Below are 18,724 nucleotides of genomic sequence, written 5' to 3'. Positions count from 1 at the left end.
CAGTAAAAACTAATAAAATAGTAGTTTACTGAGAGTATACTTTAAAGTATACTTTAACATAAACTAAAAAGTGGGCTACAAGTATATAACTAGTAAACTAACAGTATACCTATAAGTTCACATAGTTCACTTCATAGTATAGTTGCAGTACAAAATACAACTTAACTAAACTAGTTATGTACTCTATAAAAATCAGACTTGTCCTGTTAGGAGGACCCTCCTCCTCCTCCTCCTCCTCCTCCTCCTCCTGAGACATTACAATCAGTGAGCTGCTTATAAACCTCTGGCAGGGCGCACGGAGACACACTTGTTTTTGTTTGTTCCACCGGACACGTTTGACAGGACGCAGACAGACATGGGAAGAGAAGCGAGACCCAACTGGGACAACCCCATCCAGTTTGTTCTGGCATGTGTATCATATGCAGTCGGTCTGGGCAACGTGTGGAGGTTTCCATACCTCTGTCAGATGCATGGTGGAGGTAAGTGGAGTGCACTTACACAACAGGCCTGTCTGTATACCTCTGAATGGTCACAGGTTAATGTGTAGCATGGACTGAGGCCAATGGGCAAAGAATTATTCATATACACACAAAGTCTAATCTGCATTTTAAATTTCCATTCCTTTTTATTTCATCAGGGTTAATTACGCACAATAATACTCACGTTTAAACTTCTCACACCACCCTTATTACCAAAAAGAAGTTTATCCAAGTGTGCTTCTTTTAAACTTAAAATAAGAGAGTATACTTTCAGTTTGCCTTCTATGTACTTATCCCCACTGATATTAGTATACTTACTACATTTTTACTTTCATGAACTAAAAAGTGGGATACAAGTATATAACTATTAAACAGTACAGTATACCTATTCACTTGTTGTATAGTTCATATTATAGTTGCAGTACAACATACAACTTAGTAAACTGGTTTCTGTACCCAAAGTGTACTGTTCTAAAGTATACTTTTATAAACTAAAAAGTGGGCCAATTTATTACCAAGAAGTATTGAGGTAGTACACTTAAAAGTATACTACTAGTACACTGATATTAGTATACCTACTACATAAAGTATACTTGGGACATATAAAATAGCAAAAGTTTCTTTATGTAATGCATAAATCATTGGCTAAGTACTATAAGTTAAAGAAAACTTACAAGTATACTTTCAGTAAAAACTAATAAAATAGTAGTTTACTTTGAGTATACTTTAACATAAACTAAAAAGTGGGCTACAAGTATATAACTAGTAAACTAACAGTATACCTATATGTTCCCTTGTAGTATGGTTCATAGTATAGTTGCAGTACAAAATACAACTTAACTAAACTAGTTATGTACTCAAAATTGACTGTTCTTACACTAAAAGGACACTTAAAAGTATACTTTTATAAACTAAAAAGTGGGCCAATTTAGTCCCAAGAAGCATTGAAGTAGTACACTGATATTAGTATACTTGGGAAATATACTTGAACTACATAATTTTACTCAATAAGATAAATTTGAAGTGTACTACCTTTTTCATAAGGGTAGGTCTGCTTATACATTTTGCGTGACATTAAAAACAAATAAACAAATAGGAGTTATTTGTGGTAGAGCGACATTATCCAGCGGTTTAGCACTTGTTGCCTGTAATCTGAGTCATGCATGGGCTGTTTCTGGCATAAAGACTGAATGAGTTATTGTTAATGACCTGCAGGTCATAAACTTGGGTAGAACCGGAATAATTAGACACTTCTACCGTATGTTTCTTATCTACAGACTTTACTCTCTAACTGCTGTTGTAGTACCACAGTGAAGTGATAAGAAACAATAGTATAATATACTGTAGGGCCTGATTCACAAACACCAGTAGACCTACAGAGGAACATCTTCAATAACATACACAATTACATTACTTTTAATTTCAGCAGTAAATGTATTTAGCTTTTATTTTTTCAGGATGTTTCCCACTGAGATTCAAAACCTCTTTTCAAAGGGAGCCCTTAGCCAATGATTTATGCATTACATAAAGAAAACTTTTGCTATTTTATATGTCCCAAGTATACTTTATGTACTAAGTATACTAATATCAGTGTACTAGTAGTATACATTTAAGTGTAATACTTCAGTACTTCTTGGGACTAAATTGGCCCACTTTTTAGTTTATAAAAGTATACTTTTAAGTATACTTTAAATGTAACAATAGTAAACTTTGAGTACATAACTAGTTTACATCTAAGTTGTATTTTGTAATGCAACTATATTATGAAGTGAACTATACTACAAGTGAACTTATAGGTATACTGTTAGTTTACTAGTTATATACTTGTAGCCCAATTTTTTGTTTATGAAAGTACGCTTTAAAGTATACTCTTAGTAAACCACTACATTATTAGTTTTTACTGCAAGTATACTTGTAAGTTTTATTTAAATTATAGTACTTAGCCAATGATTTATGCATTACATGAAGAAAACTTTTGCTATTTTATATGTCCCAAGTATACTTTATGTAGTAAGTATACTAATATCAGTGTACTAGTAGTATACTTGTAAGTGTACTACCTCAATACTTCTTGGGAATAAATTGGCCCACTTTTTAGTTTATAAAAGTATACTTTAGAACAGTACACTTTGGGTACACAACCAGTTTTGATCTAAGTTGTATTTTGTACTGCAACTATACTATGAACTACTGTATACTACAAGTGAATAGGTTTGCTGTACTGTTTAATAGTTGTACTTGTAGCCCACTTTTTAGTTTATGAAAGTATACTTTAAAGTACTCTCAGTTTAATAGTTTTTATACTGCAAGTATACTTGTATACACTTGTAGCCAACTATTTAATATAAGAAAGTGCACTTTTTATACTTTAACTTATAGTATTTTGCCAATGATTTATGTATTACATAAAGAGACTTTTGCTTTATTTGACTTGATATTTTGCGATGATAAATACAAAAAAAATGTTCACACGCCTCCACGGTGAACGGAGAATCCAAAAACTTCTTGATGAATTGAAGTAAATTCATATCAAAACATTCGTTTACAAACTCTCACACACTTTAACAGGCTACTCTATCAAAAAGAAGCACAACTACAAGCCAAATACCTTTCTGTAGGCCTACAAAGCAAGAATACTTAATCATACTGTTCTTGAGTATATCTCAATCAAAAGATTAAGACAAGTATAAGCCAAGTATACTTAGACTGTACTGTATACTTGTCTGTATAAGCTAAGTATACTTAAGTATATCACTGATAAGTACATAAAAAGTAAGCTGAAAGTATACCCTCTTATTTTAAGTTTGAAATAAGTATACTAATAATAGCACACTTGAAGTTTGACTGAAAACAAAACAGCAAACAGTTCAAAACAACATAAGAAATGAAACATTAAGGAAACAAGTAAAGGAAACTAGTGAATTATTACTGTTGGTCAGTAACAGGACAAGTGTGGTCAAATAATCCTGTTGTTTATAATCTTCCATGTTTATGAAATAATCTAGGTTAAGGTGACCCTGTGGCTGACACCAAGATAAGGGTGCAAAGACCTTAAAAGCACTTTCACCAAAGAATCAATGGATTCAAGGATACATAACTTGTCGGCATGGCCGACTTCTGATAGTTTTCAGTAGAAAACATAAAAACTTGCTGCTTGTCAGAGAGGATACAGCACAGAAAAGCCATTTGTTTTTCTACTAGTACAGTATAGTAGTGCTGTGGTATGGTAAAGAATAAAATAGAGCTATAGTTGTAATATGTGCAGAATCCTCAATTAAAATTAATAATGAGAATGGATGTTTGGAAAATATATGGATTCTGAGCAGCAGAAGAAGCAAAGTGAAGAAACTAGGGCTGTCAATCGATTAATATATTTAATCGCGACTATAATCGCATGATTGTCCATAGTTAGTCGTGGTTAAGAATGTACCTTAAAGGGAGATTTGTCAAGTATTTAATATTGTTATCAACATGGGAGTGGGCAAATATGCAAATGTATGTATATATTTATTATTGGAAATCAACACAAAACAATGACACATATTGTATACAAACCTCAAATGCTCAAATCCTAACATGGCAAACTGCAGCCCAACAGGCAACAACAGCTGTCAGTGTGTCAGTGTGCTGACTTGACTACGACTTGCCCTAAACTGCATGTGATTATCATAAAGTGGGCATGTCTGTAAAGGGGAGAGTCGTGGGTACCCATAGAGCCCATTTTCATTCACATATCTGGAGGTCAGAGGTCAAGGGACCCCTTTGAAAATGGCCATGCCAGTTTTTCCTCGCCAAAATTTAGCCGAAGTTTGGAGCGTTATATAGCCTCCTTTGCGACGAGCTAGTATGGCATGGTTGGTACCTATGGATTCCTTAGGTTTTGATACCAGTATCTTCACTCTAGCTTTAAAACTGAGCCCACTACAACCGATAAATCCCAAGTTGAGATAATGCAATAAAGAAATTAGAGGCGTTTAAACAAACGCGTTATTATCGCATTAACTTTGACAGCCCAAGAAGAAATTTTACTCAGCTTCATTATTCAGAGGTGGATGTTCTGTAAGAAGTCTGTTATCTTCTTGCAAGTGCAACTAATTCTTCATGAAAATACAATAACTTATAAAACAATATTATGTTGTCATGTAATGCATTTGAATCTAGTCAAGCAACTTTTCAGTTAAATGTTTGGATATTTAGCAATGGATGTGCCATTGCTGCTTTTTACAGTATAGAGATGTGATGACATTATTGTCCCACGCTCCACCCAGTTCTTTTAAAATTATTCTTTAAATCACTATTTGATCCAAACCAAATCGTATTGCCATGTTTGACAAAAATACAACAGGTGTAAAAGTAACAATTAACCTCTTTTACCCGACTGACCCGGTACCGGGTTCGTCTGAGCTGTGCATTAAAACACTGCCTCTAAAAACTTCATAAAATGCTGTGGTGGTCCTTTTTTTCCTAATTGTTTCTAAAAGAGGAGGCCTTAACGCTACTAAAAACAACACTCCAACAACACTCCAAGTGTTCTCCATTGTCCAAACAATGTTTGTTTGGCAACAATTTAAATATTTTAGTTACAAAATCAACGCACGAGAAATGTATTTTCACTTTATAATATTTCTTACAGTTTTTATATTGAATGTACATACTTGACTTTGGATTATTTTTTGATATTTTATTTACATTGTTATTGATCTTATTTGTTATTATCTAAGTTTTACTTGATCATATTTCATTATTATAATACAATTTAGTTGTTTTTTATTGATGTTATACTGTGCACAATGGTAGAATGTGATGATGCACAGGGTAAATGTCATGGCCAAAGTCTCCATTGTGTGCAAACAGCCTCCTGTAGTGGATATCAGCAGCATTTTATAGTCAGATTCCCTTTCAAGAGGTAGAAAACCCATTTGGCACACTTGGGGTATCCAAGTGGCCAAATGGAGAGTCCGCCTGGTCCTATCCGTACTAAAGCCTTTGCGGCATCTATGTGCTTTGTGTTATTTATATCTGCTTTGGCACAGTTGTAGTCAAGGAGTTGCTGAATGAATTCAGTGGCATCTCTGTGCATGGCATCATTGCTATAATGGTGTTATCCATTGTCTAATCTAGAAAACATTTTAGGCGAGGATAAAAATGTAAATGTTATAATTAATTAATTATACCATGAACACATGATGTACTGTATGTAAACACAGGTGCAGCTGATAAAAGGCAGATAAACTCCACACTACATGTTTGCACAAGAACGTTTATTAATCAGATTTAAATGAGAATGAGTCCTGTATGGATCAGTATGGAGAATAATAAACAGGGGTTCGATAGTGTCATCATAAAGTGTTCAGAGGAGATATCATGAGTTTCGATGGCCGTATTGTTGTGTATTTATTGGTCCACATCTACTGTAATTACTGTACATAAACTTCCGAGAAGGAAACCAGTGAGACACGTGACAGCCTGTTCTCAAGGTTGGACAACTAAATGATCTACCTCGGTTCACCAACACTATGTCTTTGCTCCATATTTCTAGTTTAAAAAATGAATGCCTAGACCAGCAGCAACAGTCATTATGTATAGGGGGTTTATTTTATCTGTGTTTTTTAATGCTATACTATATTCTCACCTTCAGGGGGGTTTCTGATTCCATATTTCATCATGCTGATTCTGGAGGGTGTTCCCTTATTCTACCTGGAGCTGGCCATCGGTCAGAAGATGAGTCGAGGCAGCATCGGGGCGTGGAGCGCCATCAGCCCTTATTTAGGAGGAGTAGGTAAGTGCTGACTGGACAGACTGACTGAAATACAGCAGGGACAGACTGGGAATGAAAAATGACAGGGCTGGGCAGCAAGGTGGCAGGACTCTCTGGAACCATCTGACCAGTATTATATTTATATATTAATTATATAATGCTATATGTAATAGTACACTACAAGGGGTGGGGGAAAAAATCGATTCACCTATGTATCGCAATTTTTTTTTTTTTTACATGCTCGTTCATGTCTATGTAGAGCGAGCACAATCGCGAGCGCGAGCAACATGACGCTGACTTTCGTTGACTTAACGGCCACAGGTGTCGCCGTTAGCAAGCAATTTCTGATTCTTACAAACAGTCCCTTCAAGTTAGATAGACAATATATCAACATTTTAGACTACATCTCAGCATTGGTAATGTGTCCCACATTGTCCCACACAAACATACTCTCTGTCCCACATTTGGTTTGTTGGGATCTGGTCACCCTACGTTGGACAAACCACCACTCTGGCAACTCTTTGACTTTTTTGGGCTTAGCTCATGGGACTTGGTTTCTACGAGAGAGAGTTTCTACGACTCAGAACTTTGACTCACATGAATAAACTGACTTGGAAGACGTATGGGTTAATAGGTGGTTGTAAAATATGTAAAATGGGAAACAAATTGTCCTTTGAAATGATTTTTTATTTAAATTATTTATTTATTTTGTGTTATTCTCTCGTTTTAGGTCTTGCTAGTGTCGTGACATCCCTGTATCTGTGTCTCTATTACAACGTCATCAATGCATGGAGTTTCTGGTACCTCTTTCATTCATTTCAAGTGAGCTGCTATTAAACTACTGTAATTATTGGTAACATTTCATTTCACTGGTCTGCAAATTTCATGGTAATTAGGTGATAATTAGCAAGTAAAGTAATATAATTATTAAATAATGTTTATAACAAAGTCATTTTTCTTTATTTATTATTATTATTATTGTTTTCCCTATTTATTTTTCTCTATTTATTTTTTATTTATTTTTGTTTATTATTATTCCTATTCTATTTGTTTTTCTTTTATTTCTCTTTTCTAACTTTATCTCTCATTTTTATTTTATTTTTATTAATTCATCTATTTATTGATTCTTTTTCAACTCCTTTTCTTTACTTATCTTCTCTTCTCTCCTAATATAAGTATGAATAAACATGTTATTTTTCCTCTCTGTACATTTATGTATTCTCTGGGCCTATGGACGAAAAATATTACTCATTCCTACTTAATTGGAAGCTCACGGACTGCCTCCTAAGGAAACTTAGGACCCTGTTGTGTCTTGTCAAAACATGTGATTGTGCTGTACGACTGTACATGTTGAAAGGAATTTTTTTTAATTTATTAATAATTAATAATTTTCGATCAATTTTAAGATAAATATTGGCGTAATTCCAAAGAAATTTCAAACAGGTTACTTGCTAATTATCACCTAATTACCATGAAATTTTCGGACCTGTAAAATGAAATGTTACCTAATTTCTCAGTAGCCGATACCATATATATATATATATATATATATATATATATATATATACAAAATGTTTGGTCTCGTTTGGACAGTGAGGTAACCCGCCTGTACCGTTGTGTGTTCACTCCCATCCCAGTCAGTCCTGCCCTGGGCAGAGTGCCCCATCAATGCCAATCGTACAGGACCGTTAGAGGAGTGTGAACGTGCGACACCCACCCAGTACTTCTTCTACAGGGAAACACTGGACATCTCTTCTAATATTGAAGTGAACGGAGGCATTCATACAGGCCAGGCTCTGTGCCTTGTGCTGGCCTGGGGGATCACCTACCTGTTCATTGTCCGAGGAGTAAAGTCAACAGGGAAGGTGAGACAGCTACGAGTCCCTCTAACTGCAGATATATTATTTATTCCTAATTGTACATGGTCCGGTCTGGACTTTTAAGCTCAACACGCAGCCAAAGCATTATCCCGATGGCATGTTTATGTTATCAATGTCAACTTGACCCACTGTCTAAAAATACGGTTTTCCACTAGTCTTAATGCTCCTGAAGAACATGTGGCACCTTTGATGGCAGCCTCTGCCATCAGTGTATGAATGTGTGTGTGAATGTTGACTCGTGTTGTAAAGCGCCTTGAGTGGTTGCTAAGACTAGAAAAATGCTATATGAATGCAGTCCATGTACCACCCCCAAAGGTTTGGTTCTCCAAATACTAATAATGAAGCACGCAAGTGTTTTGCTTTTGACCAGAGTGGAGAGAAGATAGTCCCCTCACAACGCATTTACTCCCATATTTGAACTCTGACCCTAACTTTGCTGTCTGGCTCCATCTATAGGTGGTGTACTTTACAGCCGTATTTCCATATGTGGTCCTCTTCATCTACCTGATCCGGGGCGTCACTCTGCACGGTGCCATCAATGGTGTCAAATACATGTTCACACCCAAGGTAAGGCTTGGAAATCGGGCAGTAGACATACAGACATACAGGGTGCTTTGCATTACAGCCTATAGAGGTTAAATAACAAACTGTGATTTAAAGGGACTGTTTGTAACTTTTTAAGCGTATAAATGTACCGGGTCTGGACACATGCGCGCTCGCATATGCGCGCTCGCGTGTGGCTGAAGTCTCTGCTCCTCTGCCTGCCTGCACTTACACAACGCGCGTGTTCTCGCTCCACCTCTAGATGTGCATGCGCGCTCACTCCACACTGCAGAAGAGTTAGTTTAGCTCTGAGAATATCTAGTGAATGTACAGTGGACGTTTGCGCAGAAATAAATGCTGCAGCTCCTCCAGACCAACAGAGGTTCTCCGTGTCTTGTGAAGTGACGGGGCTCTGCAGCGAGAAACGTTATCACCGGCACCTGGTAGGAGACGGTAACGTTTCTCTTCCTGCAGCGGGGCTGAAGCAGGAAGAGAAACGTTATCGTCTCCGACCGGGTGCCGGTGTCTCCCCTGTTCTCTCCAGCTGCGGTCGGAGGCGATAATGTTTCTCTTCCTGCTTCAGCCTCAAAGCCAACACTAAGATCAGCATTGATTCATGGAGAGACCTTCGTCTGGTCAGCTAACATTACTGCCAAGCAGTCGAAATATAGAGTGATATTGTGGTTTTAGCAGACGTGTGTCTCCTCACTGTTTTGAGCGATGCTTGTTCATGTCTATTTAGAGCGAGCAAGCGCGAGCCCGACACTGACTTTCATTGACTTAACGGCCACAGGTGTCGCTGTTAACAAGCATTTCTGAATCTTACAAATAGTCCCTTTAAGTAGTTTCATTCCATTGACAATACTAGGGATGTGGCGGTGAGGAAATTCTCCCACTGGTTAATAAACTCGTGACAACACCGGTGTTACCGATTACACCGGACATTTTACAAGAAAAGATGATGCTCAATATCTGTAGAGCGCTTTTAAAAAAAAGTGTCTGCCCTGCAGTGGTTTGACTCTTGAAAACTGGAGCCGATGAAAATGTGGGACATCGTCTCAATATGTGGGACGTGGGACAAGGGATAAAAAGGCTGTGCAGTCCCTCGTAAAGTGGGTCACCTGGTCACCCTAATAAATGATATGACGGGCCAGTAAATTACATTTGAAAATGTGGCAAATGCCCCACTGAGCCATGTAAAATATGAAATAAAACATTCAAGCTATGAAACCACACAGCTCATGAATAATCTCATTGTGCTTATGTATCCCTGACGTGACAGCCAGACAGTGAAGCCTCTGCAGAACCGTAAAAGAAATGTCTTAAAATGTAATGTGTAAAGGTTTGAGCTTATGTGTTGCTTTGTATGTGCGTTTGTCTGCTTTCAGATGGAGCAGCTTGCCGACCCGAAAACATGGATCAATGCGGCCACTCAGATCTTTTTCTCCCTGGGTTTGGGTTTCGGGACACTTATAGCTTTTGCCAGCTACAACCAGTACAACAATAACTTTGAGCGCCAGGCCATCATCGTTTCCGTCATCAACTGTGGAACCTCCATCTTCGCCAGCATTGTCACCTTCTCCATCTATGGGTTCAAGGCCACCGTCAACTACGAGAACTGTCTGGAGAGGTGTGTGTTGTGCTAATGTGTATATGTGAGTGCACCCGTAACACCTGTGTGCATGTGTGTGAATTTTAAACAGTATGCAGTAGAAAAAATAATAAATCCTCACTGGGGCTGTCAATCGGTTAAAATATTTAATTCATCGCAAATTCATCGCTCATTTTTTATGTTCAAAATGTACCTTAAAGGGAGATTTGTCAAGTATTTAATACTCTTATCAACATGGGAGTGGACAAATATGCTGCTTTATGCAAATTTGTGTATATATTTATTATTGGAAATCAATTAACAACACAAAACAATGACAAATATTCATGTAACGGTCCTTTTTTGTTCCTCTTCCAGGACACGCTTACTGCTGCTGAATACCTTTAATCTAGCAGAGGACAGGATCAACATGGACAACGTCTTGGACTGGATTACGAAGCTGAACACAACGTACCCAGAGCAGTTCGCTGAAATCGAATACAAACTGGAAGGCTGCAGCCTGGAGAGTGAGCTAGACACGGTACGTTCCTCATCATTACAATATATGTATAATTATCAATATAATGAGAATATTATTGGTTCACACTGATTGTGAGAGACAGGAACATATTTCAACCCTCTGAGACCCACTATATACCCGTTTTAGTCCTGTTTAGTGAGGTACAGGGGGTCTTTAGGGGGAGATAGCAGGTCAACAGTAGATGTCACATAGAAGTGGTGTACATCATCTGAAAGCTGGAACCTGAAGATTAATTTGAGATGCTGCTCAGCACTGAGTATCAAGTCGTTTTAGTTATTAATCACAAATAAACATGAATTAATTAATTAAAATAAATTGTGAAAGTGTATAAGGGTTTAGAACATGATGATTGAAGTATATGATGGTCATCCCCATGCTCTATTATGTCTCATAGGTTGTAGCAGCAATTTTTGGGTAGATCTAAAAAAATGTTACCTCTCGAGAATTGATACAAATTACCAATCATCCCTCCAAAATATCACAATAAGACACCAAGACCTTGAGGAACACCATAGAAGAAGCCATGCTGTGATTTGGTTTAAAAAACTTTTGACATTTGGAGATTCCTGCAATTTTTCAGCGATTCTATGGCGAGCACTGCTGTTGTGTAAACTGCTCAGAAACCCCCTTGATCTAGCTAGGAAAGCCATCCATCCTCTATATATTGTATATATTTATCATTGGAAATCAATTAACAACACAAAACAATGACAAATATTGTCCAGAAACCCTCACAGGTACTGCAGTTAGCATAATAAATATGCTCAAATCATAACATGGCAAACTGCAGCCCAACAGGCAACAACAGCTGTCTGTAAAGGGGAGACTCGTGGGTACCCATAGAACCCATTTTCATTTACATATCTTGAGGTAAGAGGTCAAGGCACCCTTTTGAAAATGATCGTGCAATTTTTCCTCGCCAAAATTTAGCGTAAGTTTGGAGCATTATTTAGCCTCCTTTTTTCTAGTTTCATATGATACCAGTATCTTCACTCCAGCTTTAAAACTCAGACTCAAAAACTCAAACTCGCAAATTGCGTTAATGCATTAAAGAAATTAGTGCAGTGAAAATAAATGTGCGCATTATTAACGTGTTATTATCTGGTTAACTTTTACGGCCCTGGCTGAGAGTGATGTGTGCTAACTCTCTCCCTCAAGACTTCTACTTTGTAGAGCAAAACACATCTGAATGCAGCAAATTTATGCCTTTTTTTCACGACGCCAAGACATAATGGGTGAAAGCCCACTTCAGATTCCAGTCACAAAGTGTTTGTGTCTCTGTTTCATGTGTTTCAGGCAGTGGAGGGAACGGGTCTGGCCTTCATTGTGTACAGTGAGGCCATTAAGAACATGCCGTTGTCTCAGCTGTGGTCAGTGTTGTACTTCGTCATGCTCCTGCTGTTGGGAATGGGCAGCATGCTGGGCAACGTCACCGCCATCATCACCCCGCTACGAGACTTCAAGGTTGTGTCCCACTTGAGCGACGAGTTGCTCAATGGTAAGATCCAGGCTGATGTTGCCATCATCATCATCGTCGTGTCCAGTCCCAATAAGCTACTGTCATACTGGAGCTGTTCATACTGGTTGTGGTTACAAACAAAATCAAATGAAGTATCATGTTTACACACTACAGTAAAGAGAAGCACCAGACATATCTCGCCACAATGGGAGAACTTTTGAAGTTGAGTTTCTGCTGAAACTGGACATACACTCCCCAGGGGTTAAGAAACGCTGCCTGGCAGACTTTCCATTTGGCCACTTGGATACCCAAAGTGTGCCAAATGTTTTTTTTCTACCTCTTGAAAGGGAATCTGGCTATAAAATACTGCTTATATCCACTACAGGAGGCTATGTACACACAATGGAGCCTTTGGTCATGACATTAACCCTGTGCATCATCACATTCTACCATTGTGCACAGTATAAAATCAATAAAACACAACTAAATTATATAATTTTGACTCCAAATGGAGTAGTTTTATTATAATAATGAAATATGATCAAGTAAAACTTAGATAATAACAAATAAGATCAATAACAATGTAAATAAGATAACAAAGAAGAATCCAAAGTCAAGTATGAACATTCAATATAAAAACGCTCAAAAATATTATAAAGTTAAAATACAATTTCTTGTGTTGATTTTGTGACTAAAATATTCATTAACAAACAAACAAACATTGTTTGGACTAAATACACTTGGAGTGTTGTTTTAGTCACGTTAAGGCCTCGTCTTTTAGAAACTATTCAGAAAAAAGACCACCACAGCATTTTATGAAGTTTTTAAAGGCAGTGTTTTAACACACAGCTCAGACAACTCTGGACAATCATGAGATAAATCGCGATTAAATATTTTAATCGACTGACAGTCCTAGTAAATCTATTACATTTTGGTCCTTTAAAGTGGACCTTGCTCTCGTCTGCTGTAATTTAGTATGTGTTGCTATGCAGCGGATGTTAAAACATACTAATTGGAGAGTTAATGTATATCAGTGACTGAGTGCTGTGTTTTTCTTGCAGGTTTAGTGTGTTTGTTCTGTCTGCTGCTCGGCCTGGGCTTCACCACCACGTCAGGGAATTACTGGTTTACCATGTTCAACGATTACGGAGCCAATTTCTCTCTGCTCTTCATCGTCCTCATCGAGGTCATAACTGTCAGTTACATCTATGGAATTAAAAGGTCCGTGTCTTTGTGTGTGGTCCAGTTGTTTTGGCTCAACTAATGGCGGCGAGTAGTGATTTTAATATGTTTAATATCTTCTCATTTTAGGTTTGAAAAAGACATAGAAGACATGATCGGCCATCGTCCCAACTGGTACTGGAAGATCATGTGGGCAGGAGTCAGTCCCCTTCTCCTCATCACCCTCTTCGTCGTCTATATTGTCAACTACATCCGAGGAGGGACACCCACCTACCAAGCATGGAACCAAGAGCTGGTGAGCTTTTTCCTTCTCCTTTACTGATGTCTTGAACATACTGCTTTTAATCTCCAAGCTTGTGGAAATGTGTGTATGCGCTGGGGTTACACTGGGCCCTAGCAGAGTTTTGTCTCCTCCAATATCATATCATATCCAACTCTTGCTGAACAATATATGGTTATATAGGCTACTCTTGCAAGCAAATAATATATAAAATATTCGTTGTCTGGCTGGCTATAACTGAACACAAAGACTTAAGACTTGCAAAAAATGACTTGCATCTCTGCTTTTTAGCTCATGAAAGTACACTTTGTATGCTTTAACTTATTATCCTTAGCCAATGATTTATATATTACAGAAAGACACTTTTGCTATTTGGCTTGATGATTTGTGAGGAGAATAAAAAAAAATGTGTTGTTCTCACACTTTAATAGGCTACTGCAAAAATACATATATGAAAATAAGCTTGATTGGATTATATTCACCAGAAGTATAAAACATTACATGTCTCTTATAAATTAAAAAGAAAGTCTTTATTCTTTGATTTTTTTTAGGTTGCTGGGAAAAAAAGTAATAAATAATGCCTGACAATGAAACTGATATATTTGACTTCAGGACATCTCTGACTACATACATGCTGAAAATCAAAAAAATTTACTGTATTCATTTAGATATTTTCTAAGTCCCTAGAAGTGTATGATTCATCTTTTTCCCATGGTCTAGTGTTAAAAAAAGTTAACAAAAATCGCAATAAATCATCGCAGTACTTAAAAACTGCAATACATATTGAATCGGCACCCAAGTATTGTGATAGTATCGAATCAGGAGATAGGTGTATCGTCACAGCCTTATAATACAGCATAGTTTACTTGAACATTAACTATGAACAGGTATCAGTACAGATGCCGTATTTTGCCGATGCTTAATAATGAACTATTAGTCTGGATTGGATCATGTGCACTGAAAGTAGTACACGTAGAAACATGTTCAACAGACAGTCTGTCAGTCAAAAAGAGTTTAGCTGCATTCAAAATGTGTCCAGTCTTAAGCATAATATTAGGGTAATGTGATCTACCCTGTAGCAGTTTGTCATTCTTTGGTACTTGCTGTCATTAATCATTTCGTTCTTTGACTTGCGCTGCATTGGCTTGACAGATGATTGTTTGATATTCTGCTGAGTAATGACCTAATAGGTGAAGACAGGTGTTAATGGGTGTACTTGTTGTTTCCTGCAGGGTAAGTCAGTGGTGACGGAGTATCCTGTCTTTGGTCAAGTCTTCATCGGGCTGCTGCTGGTGTCGTCCGTCAGCTGTGTTCCCCTCACGGCTCTGTACGTCTTCTGCAAGAAGAGGAAACAAGGAAGACATCCCGAGAAGCAGCGTACCGTCAGCACAATCTCTACTTAGTGACCAGACGATGACAGAGACAAACCTCCCGCCATCGCCCTTCTCCCTGGACACCTCCATTATCTCTGTTCTCCAGCTGAACTCAGCAAACTGTGTTGTAGTCGAGAATACTGAGACCAAGTCATGACCAAGACCAGAACAGTTCCACTGCATGACACCCTTAGGGTGCAACTGTAGAACAAACCAGGCACTCCTCAAATTAACAGTAACAGAAATGAGTCAAATTATTGGTTTTACATCCAATCACAGTAATTATGTTAACAAATAGATCAGACAGTGCACAGGCAAATGATCCTAGGTCCCGCCCCCCTTAGTTAGTGTTCCTAGGTCGGACAAGCTTGACAAAAACAAACTAGCGACACGGTTCCGTTTAACCCGGTGCCGCAGTGTATATTAGATTGACAGCCAACAGCAAGGATTACAGTATGCGATGGAAGGATATATTTACCATGATAAACTTTACTCAGGTAACCTTTCCCATTGGGATGCTAGACAGCGTGTCCAAATAAAAGACACCAAAAGTTGCTTTGGAGCGGCACCTAGCCTTAAAGCTGGAGACACACCAAGCCGACATCTGAGAACTAGTGGCGACGAAGGCCGCCTGTTGAGTCACCTCAAGTTGCCTTTTTTTGGCCGACTAGTTGCCCCTGAACACACCGCAAAGACTACAGCCGACGGCGGTAGTCTGTATTTATCATTTAAAAAGGGAAACGGGAAGATCGAGGACGGCGGATATAAAAACCGCTGTTATGATGCGTACATGAAACAAAGCAGCGTTTGCCTACCATTTTCACACCACTCTCACTCACCACTTAGCTTCATTACATACGGCCATGTCGCTGTGAAAATATCCGTGTGTTTGAATCATCAGACGAGATGAAGATGAAACATGAGAAGAGCCTTCTGTGTTTTTCCTCTTGACTCTACTCGTTGGCTTGCTTTCCTCAAGTCCGTTTCTCTTCTCGTGCACTGATTTGTTGAAGCTGAACAGCCAATCAGAGTGATTTCTCTCACCGACGAGCTCCGCCAACGATTCAACAAGCTGAATCGGCCGAAAAAACTTCCAACACGGGCCGATTGGAGCCGAAACACACCGAAAAAACTAAGCCGCCGGCCAACCGTCGGCTTGGTGTGTCAGGGCCTTTACAGAGATAATAGAAACAAAGGAACGTTAGCCTTGATGTTTTCTGGCTAACGATAATTCATGTCATCTTATCCAACCTATCTGTCCTTTTCCAAATCTCTTTAACGTTACCACAGAAATAAGGAGGAAGCAAACCTGGCTGATGTTGGTGATCTGACTTTAGGCTGCTGCCTCCGAAGGCTTTTCAGGTTGGGTAGAATCTAACGTTAACGTTATCAGTGTCGATCCAGTTCGTTTAGCTTGCTTGCAGAAGGCTGTTTGCGTGCCAATTTGTTTCATATGTGGCAACGGGGTGTTGAAATGGGCCGTGGACGGGATCACATCGGCCAAAACAAAAAAAACAGACGTTCCGAAGAGGAATAAAATTTGAAAGGAGAACATACCGGCTCTAGCGTTGTTGTCGGAGAAGCCAGTATTTCAATTCAGCATGTTTCCTTAATCTCTGATGACATATCATGGTCATTTTATGATTTATTACAGTAAATATATTACATATTGGTCCTTTAAGAAGATATTGGACTCGACAACAGACTAATTAAGGTGTAGATATTTGAATAGTCCAGTCATCTAATAATAGCTTGTACTGAGTTGTCTGGTTAGCGGATTTATATATGTGCTCTTTTGTAAGAAGGTTGTACAAATTATCAGTTTTTCCTATAAAGTATTTTTTTTTTTTTTTTTTTAGTACTAGTTTTATATGTTTTGAAAGGGCTGGCATCTGCTATGACACCTTATGTTAAACAGAGAGCACATAACTTGTATTAACCAGTAATAGGTCTACTGTGGCAAATATAATTTTAATGCTGTAAAATGTGTACATACTGTAGATATGTGTGTCATTTAATTATCTAATGATTGCAAATACTGCAAATATGTGATTTATTTTTCTTTTTTTGGTGCCTTTTTTGTTTGTTGTTTGCTAGTTTAATGTCAACTAAAATCAAATCAAAAGTGTCACTAACATGTAACATCTCATGAGCAGTATGCTAATAACTTTGTTATTTTATTTTGATTAGTGGATCATGATCACTTTTTTTTATTAAAGAAAAATGTTGATGTTTATAATGTTTTGCGTGTGTGTGGCCATGAATTACTCATGTTGTAAGGCCATAAATCTGTTTACACATTTTATTGACTTGAGTGAAATTCGTTGGCGTCTTGCAGGTTTGACTAAGCAGGTCTCTCTCTTCCTGCTCACTAAGGCTAATCTCAACCGGCATTTTAAGCTTGTTGTTTTCGTCATCATCTGATCCCCATCCCTTTAAATAAGCCAGAAAAAAATGACGGTGTTCCCAACAGTAGAAACAGTAGTAAAACTCCTTTATACAAGAACCCAAATAAACACCACAGTGGATTAATAGTACACTAAAACACATGCAAAAGTGTATGAGTAAGTAAAAGTATCTAAGTGTCCACAGTCAAATGTACCACATCATAGGTGAAAGTACTACTTGCGAGGAATTGTTTGCACTGTTTGTTCACAGAAAGAGTATTAGAATATTTTACTCAAGTAAAAGTACTGCTAGTTAAAGAAAACATTTACTTGAATCAAAGTAAAAGTACTTGTGTAAAAATGTACTAAAAAGTAGGTCAGTTAAATAGTACTCTGAGTAAATGTTACTGCGTTGCATTACAGGGAATGAATGTTATATGATAGAACTATTAAACTAAATACCTTTAGGCTACATAATAATGTGCATTATATATATACGTATACATCACGCCGTCCTCGGATGCACCACAGAACCCTTTAGTCCAAATCAACAATAAATTCATTTTTGTTATAGTCTATATTCCTCTGCAGCCTGTGCACACAACGTTTTATCTATTATAAATATACAACAGCCTTTCTCTAGCTTCGCTAGAATTAACCAGAAAATAAGACAAAACTCAGACAATAATGAACAACAATAAATAAAAAAGAGCTATGGACATCGCTGCAGGTGTAACAAGCATTGTTAGGCTACAGAAATTAAATAACCTTACACTTTAACAGCAGAATAAATCATCACCAAAGCAACCAACAATACAATATTATTATACACAATATTAAAGGTGTGTTTTCTGTTTAAAAAGAACAAATGTATGAAGATAAGTGGTTAGGAAGGAAGATGATATTTTGGGCCCCGGTGCACCACATGGGTTGCACCGTCGATATTTACGCCATGATAATGTAAATGTATTTATCAATGTTACAAAGTACACAATAAGATTAAATTGCAAGAGACTCATAAAACAATAATAAAGAAAAAAATATAGAGAAAAAACTGGATCAGAAGCGATAAACATACAATAAAACAATAAATGGGGCAAACATCAAGGGAGTTCAAAGTACTGCTGTCATAATCTGATACATAACACAGTTGTTAATATCTTATAGCTCCTAGAAGCTGATAAAGGAGCCCTGAAATAGACCGTTTTTTTTTTTTATTGACACTGCATCACAAAGATATCTGCTCAATTG

General features: G+C 37.6%; 1 protein-coding gene across 1 annotated transcript; it reads left to right on the top strand.

The window, feature by feature from the left end:
- The first annotated feature begins 271 nt into the window (after positions 1 to 271).
- On the top strand, positions 272 to 17,389 carry slc6a20 (solute carrier family 6 member 20). Its single transcript, XM_074654453.1, has 11 exons — positions 272 to 479; positions 6,118 to 6,258; positions 6,968 to 7,059; positions 7,875 to 8,102; positions 8,574 to 8,684; positions 10,049 to 10,290; positions 10,630 to 10,792; positions 12,089 to 12,290; positions 13,313 to 13,472; positions 13,563 to 13,728; positions 14,946 to 17,389. Exons 1-11 carry the CDS (start codon positions 356 to 358, stop codon positions 15,114 to 15,116), a joined length of 1,800 nt encoding a protein of 599 aa, XP_074510554.1. The 5' UTR covers positions 272 to 355; the 3' UTR covers positions 15,117 to 17,389.
- Positions 17,390 to 18,724: the final 1,335 nt, after the last annotated feature.

Source organism: Sebastes fasciatus, chromosome 12 (genome assembly GCF_043250625.1).
Source record: "Sebastes fasciatus isolate fSebFas1 chromosome 12, fSebFas1.pri, whole genome shotgun sequence".
NCBI lineage: Eukaryota > Metazoa > Chordata > Actinopteri > Perciformes > Sebastidae > Sebastes > Sebastes fasciatus.
Note: the sequence above shows the minus strand (reverse complement) of the source record. Positions and strands in the feature narration are given on the sequence as shown.